This window comes from Mobula hypostoma, chromosome 7 (assembly GCF_963921235.1).
Source record: "Mobula hypostoma chromosome 7, sMobHyp1.1, whole genome shotgun sequence".
NCBI lineage: Eukaryota > Metazoa > Chordata > Chondrichthyes > Myliobatiformes > Myliobatidae > Mobula > Mobula hypostoma.
This window is the reverse complement of record NC_086103.1, coordinates 152,616,501-152,634,829: the sequence shown is the minus strand read 5'-3', so window position 1 is coordinate 152,634,829 and position 18,329 is coordinate 152,616,501. Positions and strand designations below refer to the sequence as shown.

Here is an 18,329-nt window from a genome sequence, read left to right as displayed (position 1 = left end):
TGTCTGCACTCTATTCATAACTAAGAAGTGGATTCTCTGCAACTCTTTCTAACCCTCCTTTTTCTCTGTGCTCAGTATAAGTTCCAAACCCTTATGACAGTTGTCATCCTCCAAGGTCTTGTTATTTCCTGGATCTACAAACTCCTTCATTCTGAACTAGCTTCAGTATAGCCCTTATTGTAGCATCGTATGACCTCCTTTGTGAAATTTCTTATCTAACCTGCCCTTTGGCATCAGAGGCTTTAGCCATCATATCACCGCTCTCTGGTGCTCTCTTTCTGAAGAGTAACTTTCACTTTTTCTTCAACAGTATCTTGTGGATTTTATTTAAGTTTTCACTTATCATCCTTAACTTACCTTCCAGAATTGTTCCGTTTTTTTCCTTTTGATCTTAAAAAGTTAAGATGTTTTTGTAGAATGCAGGTGAAGAACTGAACTGCATCATGCTGTATTTGAACTGAAATAACAATGAACAATTGAAATATGATGAACAGGAATTATAGTATAATGTAGTGTTGTTGAATATGTTTGTTTTTAGGGACTTAGTTTGGATAATCTTTTATTTTCTTCAAAATACAGATGCAACCACTATTACTTTTGACCCTGCGACTGCAAATGAAAACCTTATTCTCTCAGAAGACCGAACAGTCATACGCTACACGGATGAAATTATAAAGGCTCCATACAGCCCCAAACGATTTGATGATACTTTGTATGTGCTTGGCTCTCAGGGTTTTACTTTTGGTAATCACTATTGGGAAGTGGTAGTGAAAGGCAAGACTGATTGGGAGATAGGGGTTGCTTATTCATCTATACCAAGGAAAGGCAAATGTTGGTTGGGTCGAAACAATGTGTCCTGGGGTTTGGAATGCAGCAATGACCAATATACTGCATGGCACAATAACATACAACTAAAAGTTACTGCCAACAGAAAACTGAACCGGGTTGGTGTTTATCTGAATTATACAGGGGGAATGCTTGTATTTTATGATACAGAGAAAATGGCTGTTTTAGTTTCCTTTTATCAAAAGTTTACAGAAGCACTTTACCCCATTCTAAATCCCTGCAACAACAAAGGAGGAAACTTTGCACCTCTTACTGTCCTACAACTGAAAGGAATCGGCCATATTTAGGCAATAACTGTTGTTTCAAAAATTATATTATATAATTTGTAAGCAAAAACAAAATGCTTTAAAAATGTTCATTTTAAACTAGTTTGGCGGGAGGTTGGGTACCAGAGCACCAGGTCAAAAAGTAGAGGGATGAAGAGAAGGGTAGATGTCAGGACCCGTATACACAGGTAGGAGCAAAGAAATAGATACACTAGGATGGAGAGCTTGAAATGTGTGTAATTTAATGCCAGGGGTATTATGCGTAAAACTGATGAATTTAGAACATGGATTAGTATATAGAACTATGATAATGTGGCCATTACAGAGACTGAGTTGTGAGAGGGACAAGAATGAGTAGTTAATGCCCACGGGTTTGATGTTTTAGAAAAGATAGAGAGGGAAGTAAAAGAGGTGTGTGTGTGTGTGTGTGTGTGTGTGTGTGTGTGTGTGTGTGTGTGTGTGTGTGTGTGTGAGGTGGAAGTTGCACTACAAATCAGGGATAATGTTACAGCTGCACTCAGAGGGGATATAACAGAGGACTCGCCCTCTGAGTCCATGAAGGTAGATCTCAAAAAAATGAAGGGTGCAATCATGCTGATGGATTGTACTACAGACCCCACAATGGCCACCAGGACACTGAAGAACAGATATGCAGGCAGATTTTATGGAAAGGTGTAAAAGCAATAGCATTGTTGTCATGGAGGACTTCAACTTCCCTAACATAAACTGGGACCTTCTTAATGTAAGAGGTTTAAACGAGGTAGAATTTGTTGGGTGTATCCATGAGAGCACCTTCTATCAGTATGTAGATAGTTCAACAAGAGAAGGGACTATACTGGATTTGGTGTTAGGTAGTTAGTCAAGTGAGTCAACGGGTGAGAAGTTAGAAGTCTGCCCACAACTCCTTAAGCTTTAAGATAGCTATAGATAAAGTTAAGTATGGACCTTGTTGGGGAGTATTATTTGTCTTTGTAGGAAGGTCCTAGGGAACAGTTAATTTTGTGCAAGTCCTCATCTGACATGTGGAGGGTGTTTAAAGGCCAACTGTACAGCGTACCCAATAGATATGTTTCAGTCAGAATTTAGGATAGAATAACAAGATTTAAAAAAAACGTGGATGTCAAGGGAGGTGATGAATTTAGTCAAGAAGATAAAGGAAAACAATTTAAAGTGTAGGAAGCTAGAATCAAACAGAGTCATTGAGATTTATAAAGAAACCAGAAAAGTACTCAAGAAAGGAATTAGGAAAGCCAGGAGGGGCCATAAAAAGTCCTTGACAGGCATTTCAAAGTAACAGAGAAGGTAGCATTAGGTCTCTTAAAGAGTATTAGGATGAGTAAGTTCCCTGATCCTGATGGGACATACCCCAGGTTATTGACAGAGGCAAGTGAAGAGATTGCTGAGGCTTTGACCAATATCTGTGTGTCCTCTCTAGCCATAGGTGAGGTCCTGGAGGACTGGCAAATAGCTAATGTTACATTATTTAAGAAGGGAACCTGGAAACTATAGACTGGTGACATCAAGTTCAGAGGTAAGTTTTTCACACAGAGTGGTGGGTGCATGGAATGCAATGCCAGTGAAGGTGACAGAGGTGGATACGATAGGGTCTTTTAAGAAACTCTTAGATAGGTACATGGAGCTTAGAAAAATAGGGAAATTCTAGGCAGTTTCTAGAGTAGGCTGCATGGTCAGCACAGCATCGGGGGCCGAACGGCCTGCAATGTGCTGTAGATTTCTATGTTTCTAGAAGACTATTAATCTGCATATGGTGAAATCCCAAATATCTCACATCAGTGGTAGGAAAGTTACTGGAGAGAAATTTTAGTGATAGGATTTATGAGCCGCATAGATTCAGAACTGGCTTGCTTGTAGACGACAGAAGGGTAGTGGTTGAAGGAACTTACTCTAGCTGGAGGTCTGTGATTCGGGGTGTTCTGCAGGGATCTGTAATGGGACATCTGCTGTTTGTGATAAATAGATAACTGACCTGAATGAAAATGTAGGTGGGTGGGTTAGTAAGTTTGCAGATGATACAATGATTGGTGGTGTTGTGGACAATGTAGATGACTGGCAAAGAATACAGCAAGTTATAGATCAGTTAAAGATACGGATGGAAAAATGGAGATGGAGTTTAACCTGGCCATATCTGAAGTGTTTCACCTCGGCAGGTCAATTGCAAAGAGACCGTACATTGTTAAAGGGCAAAATATTTAACAGCAGTGATGAGCAGAGGGATCCTGAGGTCTAAGTTCATGGCTTCCTAAAAGTGGCTACACAGGTTGATAAGGCAGCTAAGAGGGCATATGTCATGCTTGTCTTTATCAGTTGAGGCACTGAGTTCAACGGTCAGGATGTTATATTGCAGCTTTATAAAACTCTGATCAGGCTGCATCTGGAGTATTGCACACAGTTCTAGTCACCTATTATAAGATCGATGTTGAGCCTTTAGAGAGGGTGCAGAAAAGCTTTACCAGAGTGCTACTTGGATTAGAGGACGTGTGTTATAATGAAAGGTTGGACAAACTTAGGTTGTTTTCTCTGGAGCAGTGGAGGCTGAGGGGAAATATGATAAAGGTTTATAAGATTATGAGGGGTATAAATAGACAGACAGTATCTTTTTCCCAGGGGTCGAAATGTCTAAATCTCGAAGGCATGCATTTAAGGTGGGGGGGGGGTGCGGTGTATTTCAAAGGAGATGTGAATGGCAAGTTTTCTTACATCGAATGATAGGTGCCCAGAATGCACTTCCTGAGGTGGTGGTAGAGGCACATCAGGAACATTTAAGAGACATTTAGATTGGCATGGACAGTGTGTAGGCATAAGTGATTGTTTAATTGTCTGTTGATTATCAATTTATTTGGTTTGGAACAACATTTCAGGCCGTAGAGTCCTTTCCTGTGCTGTACTGCTCTATGTTCTATGTAACCTAATTCACTGGTATTGCTTGTTTTATATTCTACATTTTACATTAGCTCAGTGGAAAGTAAAGTAAGGCAGGGTACAAAGCAGGTCCCTGAACCTATTCCTGTGAATTAGGTTAAAATTGTCCTCTCAATAATTCTGATTGCTTCACATTTGGTAAGCTATATTGAATCTTAAGAACACTGGTATGTATTGTTTTATTGAGCTGTCATTGATGGATTCCTTCTATGATCTCAGGAAAACAATAGCTAAATTAATCTCAAGATTAATATATGCAACCTTGAAAACATTGTTGCTGATATTATGATAAGAAAGTGATCGAACTTGTACAACTCTTTCTATTAGATGTATGGCTGCTTTCTTTTAAAAGGATTAGCAGGATTTGAGGATAGAGCCTTGATATAGAAATAATGAGTCATTCAAATACTGTATGGTTCTGTTGATCTTTTAAATTTGAAAGAGGAACAATGCAGGAACCAATTAATTATTACCAGAAATAATCCCTGTTTATTTTGACCTTTCACTACAGCATGGGAGTCGATGCATTGAATAATTATTTGCATCAATTTTTTATTTCTCTTCAGCATTCTATTTGTCCTGAGGGCAAAGAGTCCATGTGGGACATGATTTCACTTTTCTCATTACTTCATCCAAGTGGTCTTTTAGTGAGCCTTGATGTCGAGCCCCATATGCTCTTTCATTGCTGGATGCAGCATAGCCAAGCCAGATTCCCTGACTTTTAGATATTTGTGCAAGAATCTGAACTCATCGCTGGCTGATCAAAACAACAGATTTTCTTCCACAACAGACTATGCTGGGGTTAGTTAATCTGTTCTGACCACATATCAACTGAGGAAAATTAGAACACAACTCCAAAGGGCAGAAAAATTCCAGGGCATTGTACCATAACTTCATACTTATGATCATGTGGCTAAGTACAGCTCCAATGCCATATTTAAGATTGCCGATGACACCACTGTTGGCTGGTTCAAAGACAGTGAGGAATCAGCATATAGGAGGGAAATTGAAAATCTGGTTGAGTGGTGCCAGAACAATACCACTCACTCAATGCCAGCAAAACCAAAGAGATGATTGTCACCTTCAGCTGGAAGTAGCTGGAGGTCCATGAACCAGTCTTCAGTCGGGGAATGGAGGTGGAGAGGGTCAGTAACTTTAAAGTCCTTGGCATTAATATGTCAGAGGATTGGTCCTGAAACCAGCAGCTGTCATCACTAGAAAGCACAAGAGAGCTTCTATCTTTTTTTAGAAGTTTGCGTATATTCAGAAAGTTACCAAAAACTTTGACTGAACTTCCACTGCACATTGGAGAGTACCTGACTGCATCATGGCCTGGTATGGAAACACCAATGTGCAGGAACAGAATAGGCAATAGAAGGTAGTGGATACAACCCAGACCATCACAGGCGAAGCCCGCCCCACCATTGAGTATATTTACATAGAGTGCTGCTGCATGAAAGCAGCATCCATCATCAAAAACCCTCACCATCCAGGCCATGCTCTCTTTTCGTTAGTACCTTTGGGCAGGAAGTACAGAAGCCTGAGATCCCACACCACCAGGTTCAGGAAAAGCTACCACCCTTCAACCATCAGGTTCCTGAGACAGTGTGGGTGACTTCCCTCACCACTTCTCTGAACTGAATGCATCTCAAGGTAGTTTATGGTAGAGTAAATATACTTTGATAATCAATTTATTTTGAACTTTGAACTATTATTTGTTACAAGTGAGGTCATTCAGCACAGCAGAAATGTTTATAAAATATGCAATGAGTTTATTGCATTTGACAAAATAGTGAAATTAGAGCTTTCAATCTCAAAGGAATAAAATGTTTATTAAGTAATGTAAGCCACATTAAATTCTTTGTTAAATTGAAACTAACAATATGTTTATGCCAGCAAAATAAAGGACCAGGTTTACAGATGAGCAAATTATGAGTAATAGTGAATTTATTATTAACAGCTACTTACATAATAGTTCAATGGAAATAGCTCTGAGATCACCTAAAATAAAAACATAAAAGTATAATTTAGAGCATTACTTTAGAATTTGGGATTTCTATTGGTGGTCATGTAAAATATATTTTGATTTTTTTAATATATTTCACCATTAAAATAATCTTTCTACAATGAACAGCCTTTAATGGAGTTCTTTCTTCAAATGGTGAATTCATACTCTCACCTGAAAAACAAAGGTCTGGATATTAATTTGTACAGCACAGTTTTCGGTATTATAAGAGCATTGGAAAAGCAAAAAAATTCATGATTTAATTTGCAGAATTGATTCAGGGGTCTCTGTACATAAAGACATTTGGCGCATTGCACAGGTGCCAACGTTGGAGTGCAATATTGCTCTTGAGCAATGTTGAGTGATTTCTGAATGGACATTGAAACCATGAACACTACCTCACAACTTGTGTATTTCTATTTTCACACTACTTATCTAATTTATCTATTCTATATATACAGGTGTATAAAATTTGCTGTAATTCACAATTATTTCCATGATTACGTACTGCTGCTGCAAAGACAACAAAATTCACGACGTATGCCGATGATTCTGATTCTGACTGGGCAATAAGTAAACGAGGCAGAAAAGTGCTGAGCAAACATACAAAATGGTGGTGAGGCAGCATCGATGAAGAGGAATAAACAGTCAATGTTTTGGAACAAGACCCTTCATCAAGACTGGAAAGGAAGGGGAAAGAAGCAAGAATAAGGAGATTGGGGAGAGGGGAAGGAGTACAAGCTGGCAGGTGATAAGTGAAACCAGGTGAGGGGGAAGGTAAGTCGGTGAGGAAGGGGGGAATTGCTGTGATGTTATCTTAAATGACTATCCTTACCAGGGCACTTGTTGGGGAGACCTTACTGAAAACAACCATGGGATTCTTCCCAAGAGCCCAGATATTCAAGTAAAGGCTTACTTTTTTTAAGTTAGCACAGACTCAATTCCATTGATACTTATCCTAGATGCCATCATGATATCCAATTATCCATCGGAGATATGGGATACACATTCCTGACTTCAGTCCCTTACTCCTGCTTTGAGACTCATTAACTAGAACATAGAATATAGAGCAGGACAGCACAAGTACAGGCCCATCAGCTCACAATGTTTGTGCTGACCATGATGCAAATCTGAACTAATCCCATTTGCCTACATAAGGCCATTACCCCTTTACTCCCTGCCTGTTCATCTTCCTGTGTAAATGGCCCTTAAACATTACTATAGTTTCAGCTTCTACCACCTCCCAGACAGTGTGATCCAGGTACCTACCACCCTTCTGACAAAAATCTTGCCTTGTAAACCACCTTCAAACTTCCCTCCTCCCATCTATGCCCCATGGTATTTGATACCAATTACACTCTCAGAATCAAAATCAGAATTAGGTTTATTATCACCGGCATGTGATGTGAAATTTGTTAACTTTGCAGCAGCAGTTCAATGCAATACATAATCTCACAGAGAGAGAGAAAAAGATAAATAAAATAAAACATAATAATAAACAAACAAGTAAATCAATTACATATATTGAATAGATTAAAAAAATGTGCAAAAACAGAAATATTGTTACATTAAAAAAAGTGAGGTAGTGTCCAAAGCTTCAAAGTCCATTTAGGAATCGGATGGTAGAGGGGAAGAGCTGTTCCTGAATCACTGACTGTGTGCCTTCACGCTTCCGTATCTCCTGCCTGATGGTAACAGTGAGAAAAGGCCATGCCCTGGGTGCTGGAGGTCCTTTATAATAGTCGCTGCCTTTCCGAGACACCGCTTCATAAAGATATCCTGGGTACTTTGTAAGCTAGTATCCAAGATGGAGCTGACTAGATTTACAACCTTCCGCAGCTTCTTTTGGTCCTGTGCAGTAGCCCCCCCATACCAGACAGTGATGCAACCTGTCAGAATGCTCTCCACGGTACAGCTATAGAAGTTTTTGAGTGTATTTGTTGACATGCCAAATCTCTTCAAACTCCTAATAAAGTATAGCCTTCTTTATAACTACATCGATATGTTGGAACCAGGTTAGATCCTCAGAGTTCTCGACACCCAGGAAATTGAAGCTGCTCACTCTCTCCACTTCTGATCCCTCTATGAGGATTGGTATGTGCTCCTTTGTCTTACCCTTCCTGAAGTCCACAATCAGCTCTTTTGTCTTACTGACGTTGAGTGATGTTGTTGCTGCGGCACCATTCCACTAGTGGGCATATCTCACTCCTGTACACCCTCTCGTCACCACCTGAGATTCTACCAACAATGGTTATATCGTCAGCAAATTTATAGATGGTATTTGAGCTATGCCTAGCCACACAGTCATGTGTATACAGCGAATAGAGCAGTGGGCTAAGCACACACCTCCGAGGTGCGCCAGTGTTGATCGTCAGTGAGGAAGATATGTTATCACCAATCCGCACAGACTGTGGTCTTCCGGTTAGGAAGTCGAGGATTCAGTTGCAGGGGGAGGTACAGAGGCCCAGGTTCTGCAACTTCTCAATCAGGATTGTGGGAATGATGGTATTCTGGGAAATGATGGTTATCTGGGAAAAAACACACTATCTGCTCTGTCCATTCCTCTCATAATGATATATACTTCCATCATGTCGGCCCTCAACTTCCAACACCTCAGGGAAAACAATCTAAGTTTGTCCGATCTCTCCTTATAACTGATAATATACCCACATGCTGGTGAAATCTTCTTCAAAACCTCCAAATTCTTCCTTAATGCTGTGACCAGAAATGCAGACAATGCTCCAAATATGGCCTAACTAAAATTTTAGCTACAGCACGACTTGCCAACTTTTATACTCAGTGCCTCAACTGATCAATGCGAGTTTGTCCCATGTTGCCATTTTCGGAGAACAAGGGTCTTGCATGCCAAGACCCCCTGTATACCATAGAGTTGCTGCTCCTCGGAGTCCTGCCATTTATTGTATACTTTCCTTTGCATTTGACCTCCAAAATGCATTTCTTCACACTTGTTTGGATTGTACTCCATCCGTCATTTCTCTCCCCAGATTTCCAATTGACCTACATTTTCCTGTAACCTTTGGTAATCTCTCTCGCATTGCACAGTTTCATGTCATCTGCAAACCACACTAAGAATATCTCTGAAAATTTCTTGCCTTGCTAGGCATTGCGATCATTATGTAATATTTTAAATGCTCTGCAGTCACTATGTAAAACTTCACTGAATTGTCGGGAGTTGCACCACTCTTTCACATGACTCTTCACGTGAAAGGAAATTGCTGCCCTAGAGCTTTGGTAGACACTGGAGCAGGGGCCATTTTCATCTGCATGTTTTCATAGAATCTCAGGAGTAATAAGGCATTGAGGATTTCTAAGTCATTGGTCAGGCTGTTCTTGGAGAACTGTGAGCGGTTTTAGCCCCTTATCTCAGAAGAAATGTGCTGGCATTGCAGAGGGTGAGGAAGAGGTTGACAAGGATTATTCCAGGAATGAAAAGGTTTATATCTAAGGAGCGTTTGATAGCTCTTGGTTTGTACCCTCTGGAGTTTAGAAGAATGAAGTGGGATCTCATTGAAATCTATTGAATATTGAATATTGAAAGGCATTGATAAAATGGATGTGGAGAGGATGTTTCCTATAGTGGGGGAGTGTAGGGCTAGAGGGCACAACCTCAGAAAAGAGGGACATCCATTTAGAACAGAGATGAAGAAAAATTTTTTTAGACAGATGAGGAGGAATCTCTTAAGCCAGAGGTTGGTGAATCTGTGGAATTCATTGTCACAGATGGCTGTGGAGGCTAAGTCATTGGGTATATTTAAAGCAGATGTTAATAGCTTCTGATTAGTGAGGGCCTTAAAGGTTTTGGGGAGAAGGCAGGAAAATGGGTTGATTGGGATAACAATGCCAGAGAAGACTCGATGAGCCAGATGGTCTAATTCTGCTTGTATTTTATGGTCTTATGGTCTAATGTGGTAGTGAAGGAGTCCATTTTGTACAACACAATTTCATCAGAAAGTACCGATGCTTGCATTAAGAAGGAAATCGGGCGGGGTGGGGGGGTGTAAAACAAGGCATGAGGTTGCTCTGTATAACAAGGTGAAGGTTAACCCCAAGGGCTTCTACATGTATATTAAGAGCAAAAGAGCTCTTTGGTTGTCTGGAAGATCAGAGTGGTCATTTATGCACAGTGCCAAAAGAGATGGAGGAACTCTTAGATGGATCTTTTTTGCAATTGTATTTACTCGGGAGATGGACACAGAGTCTATAGAAGTGAGGCAAAGCAGGTCATAGACCATATACAGATTACAGAGGAGGAGGTGTTTGCTGCGTTGAGACAAATTAGGGTGGCTAAATCACCAGGGCTGACACGGTGTTCCCTCAGATATTGTGGGATGCCAGTGCAGAAATTACAGGAGTCCAGCAGAGGTAGTTAAACTATCCTTAGCCACAGGTGAAGTGCCAGGAGGTTGGAGGATAACTAATGTTGTTCTGTTGGTTAAGAAACGCTCTAAGAATAAGCCAGGAAATTATAGGCTGATGAGCCTGACAGCAGCAGTGGAAGGTATTCTAAGTGACTAGATTTATAAGTATTTGGATAGACAGGGACTGATTTGGGGTGGTAAACATGCCTTTGTGTGTGGTAGGGTTTGTATAATCAATCTTACAGAGTTTGTCAAGGAAGTTAGCAGGAAAGTTGATGAAGGAAGGTCAGTGGATGATGCCGTTGACAAAGTCCCACATGAGAGGTTGGTCAACAATGTTCAGTTGCTTGGTGTTCAAGATGAGGTAGTAAACTGGATTAGGCATTGACTTTGTGGGAAAAGCCAGAGAGTGGTAGTAGATGGTTGCCTCTCTGACTGGAGGCCTGTGACTAATGGTGTGCTGCAGGAATTAATGTTGGGCTCATTGTTGTTTTGTTTTCGAGATCAATGATCTGGATACTAATATAGCAGCTTTCTGGATGACTCAAAGATTGGGGGTGTAGTGTGCGTTATGATGTGTGTACATAATGGGCAGCTTCAATTCCCTGTGTGCAATGTGAGCAGTTCCCTCGGAACTGGAGGTGACGTAAGGGAGTTGGTCACACAACCTTGGGTCGAGCTGAAGCCATGACTGGAGGGTCCTGTCAATAAATACGAGTTAGTTTTACACATGTAAGTTTATCTTTTATCAAGAATCAACACAACATGGTGTCAGAAGTTCATGTGCGGTCTAAACACAAAGCATAAATGAACTGTGCGTGGCTGAGAAAGTGATGCTCTTTCCAGCAGAAAAAAAGACTGTGCTAGAAACAAGTGAGGTTGGCGGCCAGCAAGGTGACAAGCAGCACATTGTTCCAGAAGTTCCCCAAGAGATTAAGGTGAGAGATGCTGAAATCCCCATAATGGATAACCTACAGAGAGTTCTGCAATAATTGTGGGAAGAGGAATCATTTTGCAAAGTGCAGCTACCAAGGAACATTGTACACTGATGCTGAGGAAATGGAGGAAGTCTTTGTAGATTCTCTACAGACTGTGGAATGGATTGTTCCAGTAACTGTGAACGAGACGGTAATTCCATTCAAGCTTTACGAAAGAGCCCAGGTGAACCTGTTGTCTGAGGATGCTTTCAAGACTCTCAAAGCAAAGAGCAAGATTTACCCAGTTAAGTTAAAAGTGACAGGCTATACTGGAAAGAACATTCCAGTAAAAGGGGGCTGTATAGTGACTTTCAAGCACAAGGGCCAGCACCTAAAGGCACAGCAACTGATTTTAGTGAAGCGAGTACAACCAATATTAGGCCTGAGGGCATGGGAAATGCTCAAACTGATGGAAAGAGTTTCCGTAGTGGCTTCACAGACCAAAGATGATCACACTTCTTGCATGGAAGAGTATGCAGATGTCTTTGAGGCGTTCGGATACTTACCTGATGTAACTTGAGAAGTGTGTAACATCCATGAGGTTGCACCAGAGAAGCATGAGTGAATTTGCTCATTACAATTGAAGTTAGTGTAAATATATGTATTGGAAAGCATTATTGCTTCTGGCAGGATTATGAGGACATAGTATTGTGTTTGGTTTTTCTTTAAAGGGGGAAGATGTGTTATTATATGTGTACATAATGGAGAACTTCATTTCCCAGTGCGTAATGCAGGGGGTTCACCCGGAACTGGAGGTGGCGTTGGGGAACTGTTCGCACACGCTCAGGTTGAACTGAAGCCATGACTGGAGAGTCGTGTAAATAAATATGTGTTAGTTTTACCCACACAAGTTTGTCTTTCATCAAGAACAAATATAACATAGTGGACAGCCAAGAAGGCTGTCAGAGTTTGCAGTGGGATCTGGAGTGGTAGAAAAACTGGCTTGAAAAATGGCAAACAACAGGAATTCTGCAGATGCTGGAAATTCAAGCAACACACATCAAAGTTGCTGGTGAATGCAGCAGGCCAGGCAGCATCTGTAGGAAGAGGTACAGTCGATGTTTCAGGCCGAGACCCTTCGTCAGGACTAGTCAGATGCTGCCTGGCCTGCTGCGTTCACCAGCAACTTTGAAAAATGGCAGATGGAATTTAATGCAGACAAGTGTGAGGTGGTACACTTTAGGGGAGGCAAACCAAGTTAGGTCTTACACAGTGAGTGGTAGATGGGTGGGGTATGGTGGGCAAGGATCTGTGTGTAAGTAGATGGGACTAGTCAGATTAAAAATTCAGCACAGACAAGATGGGCTGAAGGGCCTGTTTCTGTGCTGGAGCATTTAAAACTCTATGACTCTATCCCCAGGAACGTCAACTGATCTTTGCCAGGTTGACATAAAGTGCTATAACTAGCTTGAGTATTCCAACTGAGAGCAAGAACATTTCGTCAGCTTTTCAAATTCTGCCAGCAAACCTCCTTAAAAGTCTTCTTAAAGGGTGATTGGACGGGGAGTGGGCTGAAATGGGCTGCGTGACTGAGTATATTCATTATAAAGGCACATAGAAGAATAATGGACAGCAGAAGGCTCACAGCACAGCATAGATTGATACCCCGCAAGGAGGAAGTGAAGAGAAAACAAAAAGGGAAAAACACAATATGAACAAATAAACTAAAACACACCCAGGATGCACATTAATATTAGATCAGTTGTTGAGAAACGTGCTTTGTGGAACCACACTGGTGGCAACACTATTATCCATTAGGTGCTCAAAGTGGAGTGGTTTTTACTTTTTTATTTATTTTTCTTTGCAATTGAAGCAGCTTTGCACTTTTGAGCCATTATTGAACGATGTAATGTATGTTCATATAATTACTGACTCATTAATTAATCTGGCTCTAAGAATGAACCAGATTATATATGCATTTATGTATCTCACACCATAGTCTCCCAATCTCCCAAAACAATTCACAGTGAATGGCATCTTTGAACAGCAGTCACTCTTGCTTCTCTAGACCAAGGTTCCACAAGGATCAGTGAAAAAACTTGCCAGTTAACAGGCTATTTTAAAGTCCCTCTCCCTGACAAAGGCATGATAATTATGTTTGCTCACCTGCCTCCCCATCCATGCTGGCAGTCCCGAGAGCTGCAGCTCAAGCGCTTGCCTGCTTTAGGCAGGATGCTTCATTGAATACACAGACTGGGGTTCCATGACATAGAGAGAAATCTGCCTGCAATTATGAGCCTTAAATTGACGAGTGCACACTGGAGATGCACTGCTCATTTATACAGGCATTGAGCAATTTACCCAATGGTCTCAAAAGGATCATCGGAGGCTCTTCAGTAAGAATATTTTTTAACTTAAGCTATTCTGGCATTATAAAAGAGTCCAGCAAAATTACTCTATTTGCCAGTGGTTACTGTTTTTTTAATTTCAAAATATACTTTATTCAAAAATAAATATATGCAATAAACCATTCAATAACTTTCCATCCTTTACATACATTTCCATTATAGTCAGTACATATCCGTATTTATAGCCACCAAGTAGCACTCCAGTAGTTCAGCTTACCATATCATTGTTGAGATGTATACTCCCCGCCACCCGACCCCTCCCACTCCCACGGGTGGAGAAACCTATACCGTGGTCCTTCCCCACCGGGCCCTTGCGGTGGCTGCACCAAGTTTCAGTGCGTCCTTCAGCACGTACTCCTGCAACCGAGAATGTGCCAGTCAGCAGCATTCTCCCACGGACATCTCCATGTGCTGGTAGATCATCAAGTTTCGGGCCGACCAAAGAGCGTCTTTCACTGAGTTGATGATCTGCCAGCAGTGTTAATGCTTTACTGTCAGTTTGGACTCCAGCAACTCAGTAGCTTTGATGTAGAACAATGTAACTGCTTCTCCATCATTGCAAGTTCCTCTAACGTTGTTACGGAAGCACTAAGAGAATAGGTAAATTAGTGTCATGCATTTTCAGTGATCAAATAAAATGAAAATAATAGGTTATCTTATAAACCACCCTGAATAATTAATTACCCTTCATGTAAATCATCTGGCATAATGCAGCTGGAATGGTGATTAGTCATACGTAAAAGTAGATGAGTAATATCCTCAAAGATTAACCAAAATCAATTTGCATACAGAATATAGATGAGTATGCAACATAGTAAAGCATATGTGGAATTATGTGATTGGACTCAACAAATATAGAACAGTATAAATGCCTCACTTCACTTCCTCAACCTCCTCCTCATTCAAATCTACTGCACAACGACAACTGAGGCAAACCTTAACTCTTTTCACTCTTGAAGATATTTAAAATATTTCTGAAAGCCTGCTTATGGCTTTCAGCTTTTAGAATTAAATTTTCTTTGCAAGTCTTCACCAAAGCTAATTAGATGGTCATTTAATTTAATCTGTGATACCCTTATGGAGTTTTTGGCAAAAAGCACCGAAGCCTCTGTTGGATTTGGTCAAGAGTGATTGCTTCACACTCAGTTATAGCTTTAGTGAGGAAGAATATATTACAGTGATAACTATACCCAAGTTGCGCCTAAAAGCAAAGTAATTCCAATAAATAAACCATGTGCACTTTATATAGACTGCAACATAAAAACAAAAAAACACTGGAGATAGTGATCTGTGGAGGGAAAATGAAACTAACTTTTCAAGCTGATGATTTTTCTTGTATCTCAGCTCATTTTACTTATGACACATTTAGACTGTTGAGTCCATGCCAAGTCTCAGAACACACCATTCAGCCCAGTCCCCTAATTATCTGGCTGCAACCTATTTTCTGCCATTTGCCAGCCATTTACCATTCTTCTATAAGATTCCTTCCACTTCCAGGGCAATTTTAGTAGCCAATTAACTTGCTGGTATGTCTTTTGGGTTGTGGGAAGAGACAGGCCCACCTGCGATAAACCCATGTGGTTACAGAGAGAACATGCAAGGAAACAGATCAGGATTGAACTCAGATCGCAAGAGCTGAACAATTGTAACACTACAGCACTATGCAGTACTTCAGAACTCAAACTGATTCCATATTTCAGGTCATCAGAACATCAGATCATTGACATGAAACATCAACTCTATCTCTTCTCTCTCTACAGATGCTGACTCTCTGAGTATCTCCAGTATTCTGTTTTTATTCTACCTGCTTCTTGTGACTGTCAGTCTTTGAAACGAAGTACTTCCAGAGGCGGAAGAGTTACATATTATTTATACTCAGTGCAAATGAACCCATCAGAAACAAAGGTCAAATAGTTCAATACAATTGTTAAATTGGCTAATGACTAATGTTTTGTGAGCCGTCACGTCTATCACCAGCACCATCTCGAATCAATGACATCTACAAGGAGCTCTGCCACATGAAAGCAGAATCCATCGCTGAGGACCCACATCATCCAGGCCAGTCTCCTTTCTCACTGCTTCTATCTGGGAGGAGGTGCAAGAGCCTTAGGTCCCACACCACCAGGTTCGGGAGTAGTTATTACTCTTCAACCACTGGGCTCCTGAACCAACGTGGATGACTACATTCACCTCAACACTAAACTGATTCCACAATCTTTGGACTCATTTTCAAGGGCTGATGGTATCAGCATCTATTTATTTATTTATTTATCTACTTATCGATTTATTTATTTATTTATTTATTGTTAGTAGCATTTGTAATTTTGTTTTATATTTGCACAGTTTGTCTACTTTTGCATATTGGTTATTTGTCAGTCATTGTGTGTATTTTTTCATTGATTCTATCATATTTCTTTGTTCTACTGCAAATACCTGCAAGAAAATGAATCTCAGGGTAGTATATGTGTCACATCCACGGTCTCTACTGCAAAGTATACATGCCCTCACAGGCGGGCTGCAGAATGAGGTCAGCAATCATGCTCGTGAGTATGCATATTCCAGCTGATTAACGTTTCATTGTGGTGGTATTTAGCTCCCTTCTTCTCATTTCAGTCTTGTCCAGACTTGACCAAAAGCAGAGAAATATCAAAGCTCCCTGCTTAATGTTGTCCTGGTTCTGGGGAAAAAGTCTACTGCTTAGACTGAGATTGTTGAGGAGCAGTATTTATTTAGTATTAAGCTACTACTGCCGAGCATCAGTATTGGCATTAGCTTAATCCCTGATGAGGATGGCGGAGTTTTTCAAATGAAATATTGGTTAAAATCAATACCTGTACGCGGCTGGAAGGCTGGGAAGAGTTTATTCAGCATTAGCTTTAGTTTGAAAGTCTTCATTAATGGCACTGTTGTCCTCGCTTTTATCATCTTTTCTTTCATTTCTGTACAGTTCCAATTAAAAGTCAGAGAACAGTTGACTGGCTTCAGTGTCTTTCTCTCAGCATAACTGCACATCCCTGTCAGCAAGATTCAACAAAACAAGATGGACCTAGCAGAGAGAGAACAGCGGACATTGGACCTGACATTTATTGTAGGAGAAAAGTTACAGTTAGTTGAAGCTGTGTTACTAGAAGTGACTCAAGCAATGCGACAGATACTCTCATAACAACAAGCTCAGTCCAGACTGAAGATCATAGAGAAGAAACTAATATCAGTTGGATTTGCCAAACTGCCTCATTCAGTGTTACAGCTACTTTCACGGAGGCAAGCCCAGTCCCAGTTGGAAGAACAAGTATCAGCCCCGACATCAATGTTTTCTCAACTCACCACAGACAGCCGGAATCAGGTGGCAGTGATTACTGCTCTCAAGGCTGTGGTTCAGCAGCTTACTACTGACAGCCAGAATAAGGTGTCTGCCCTCACTACAGCAATTCAGCAGCATTTTAACCATGTCAGTCCCACCTCATGGATATCACTCGGGTTCAGAAATGGAGAGTTCCGGCTCAGCAATTGAGATCAAATACTGTATCAACGTCAAAGCCCTGGATGTTCTAGTACAATCTACCTTTCCATAGAACCCTTCCAACTTGTGCTAGAAGACAACTGTAGGGAACAGCTCTCCTTATATCTGGTTCGTTCATGCTGGTGCTTGGCCTTCCTGGTTATCTGGAGACCACCCATGGATTGATTGGTCCCTAGAGGTGCTCCAAGAGGGAGGACTGGCATTCCTGTCTACCTGTCTGTGGCCAATTCAAGCCCCCATCCACGAATCCTCTCCAGATTCAGTTGCTAGTCTGGACCAGGCTGGCATTCTGACTGAATATGTTGACCATCTTGAGGTCTTCAGTAAAAAGAAGACCTCTGCCTCCATACCGGCCATAGAACAGTGTCTGTGACCTCTTACCTAATACTAGTCATCCCCAGGGCCTGCTCTTTTCCCTCTCTCATCCTTAAAAGGTAGATGTGGAAGAATACATCAAGGAGGTATTGGTTTATGTTTGGTCCTTCCGTCCACCTTGCCAGTGCCAGGGGCACTTTCTTTGTAAGCAAGAAGGATGGTAAGGTCCACCCCTCAACATCCCTTAATTATCGGCCCCTCAACAACATCATGGTGAAGGACTGTTAGTTTCTTCCCCTGCTTGCCTCTGTGTCCAAGCATCTCCAAGGAGCTATCATATTTTCCAAGATCTGCACAATGCTTATAACCTAGTTTGTATCTGAGAAGGAGAGGAGTGGAAAACAGCTCTCATCACCTCCACTAGTCGCTACGATGCAATTTGGTCTGGACAATGCCCCTGCTGTGTTTCAGGCCCTAGTCAATGATGTGCTCAGGGACATGTTAAATCAGTTTGTTTTCGTGTTATTTGAATGACATTCTGCTGCATTCCTTTTCTCACTGGCAACACTTCCAGCATGCCTGGAGGGTTCTCAGATGGCTCCTCAAGGAAAAGCTTTATGTCAAGCCAAAGGCCTGTGTTCCATAAGAATTGGTGTTGCTTTTGTGCTATAACAGCACCCTTTCCAGTTTTCAGATGGCCCCATGTAAAGTTCAGGCAGTCTCAGAGTGACCC

The 18,329-nt window shown here is 41.1% G+C and overlaps 1 protein-coding gene and 1 long non-coding RNA gene across 8 annotated transcripts in view; one reads left to right on the top strand and one right to left on the bottom strand.

The window, feature by feature from the left end:
• LOC134349669 (uncharacterized) overlaps positions 1-13,999 on the bottom strand; it is a 49,362-nt gene extending 35,363 nt beyond the window's left edge. For both annotated transcript variants that reach the window (XR_010018748.1, XR_010018747.1), the window contains exons 1-4: positions 13,979-13,999; positions 6,158-6,231; positions 6,021-6,053; positions 358-457 (exon numbers count right to left, since the gene is read on the bottom strand). This is a non-coding gene — a long non-coding RNA (uncharacterized LOC134349669). The remainder of the gene's footprint in view (positions 1-357; positions 458-6,020; positions 6,054-6,157; positions 6,232-13,978) is intronic.
• LOC134349668 (E3 ubiquitin-protein ligase Midline-1-like) overlaps positions 1-18,329 on the top strand; it is a 51,703-nt gene that overhangs the window by 22,207 nt on the left and 11,167 nt on the right. For 2 of the 6 annotated variants that reach the window (XM_063054322.1, XM_063054321.1), the window contains one exon: positions 580-6,170. In XM_063054322.1, the coding sequence (XP_062910392.1) occupies positions 580-1,133 (554 nt within the window). In that variant the 3' untranslated portion in view covers positions 1,134-6,170. The other 4 variants (XM_063054326.1, XM_063054327.1, XM_063054324.1 and 1 more) reach the window with 4 other exon arrangements.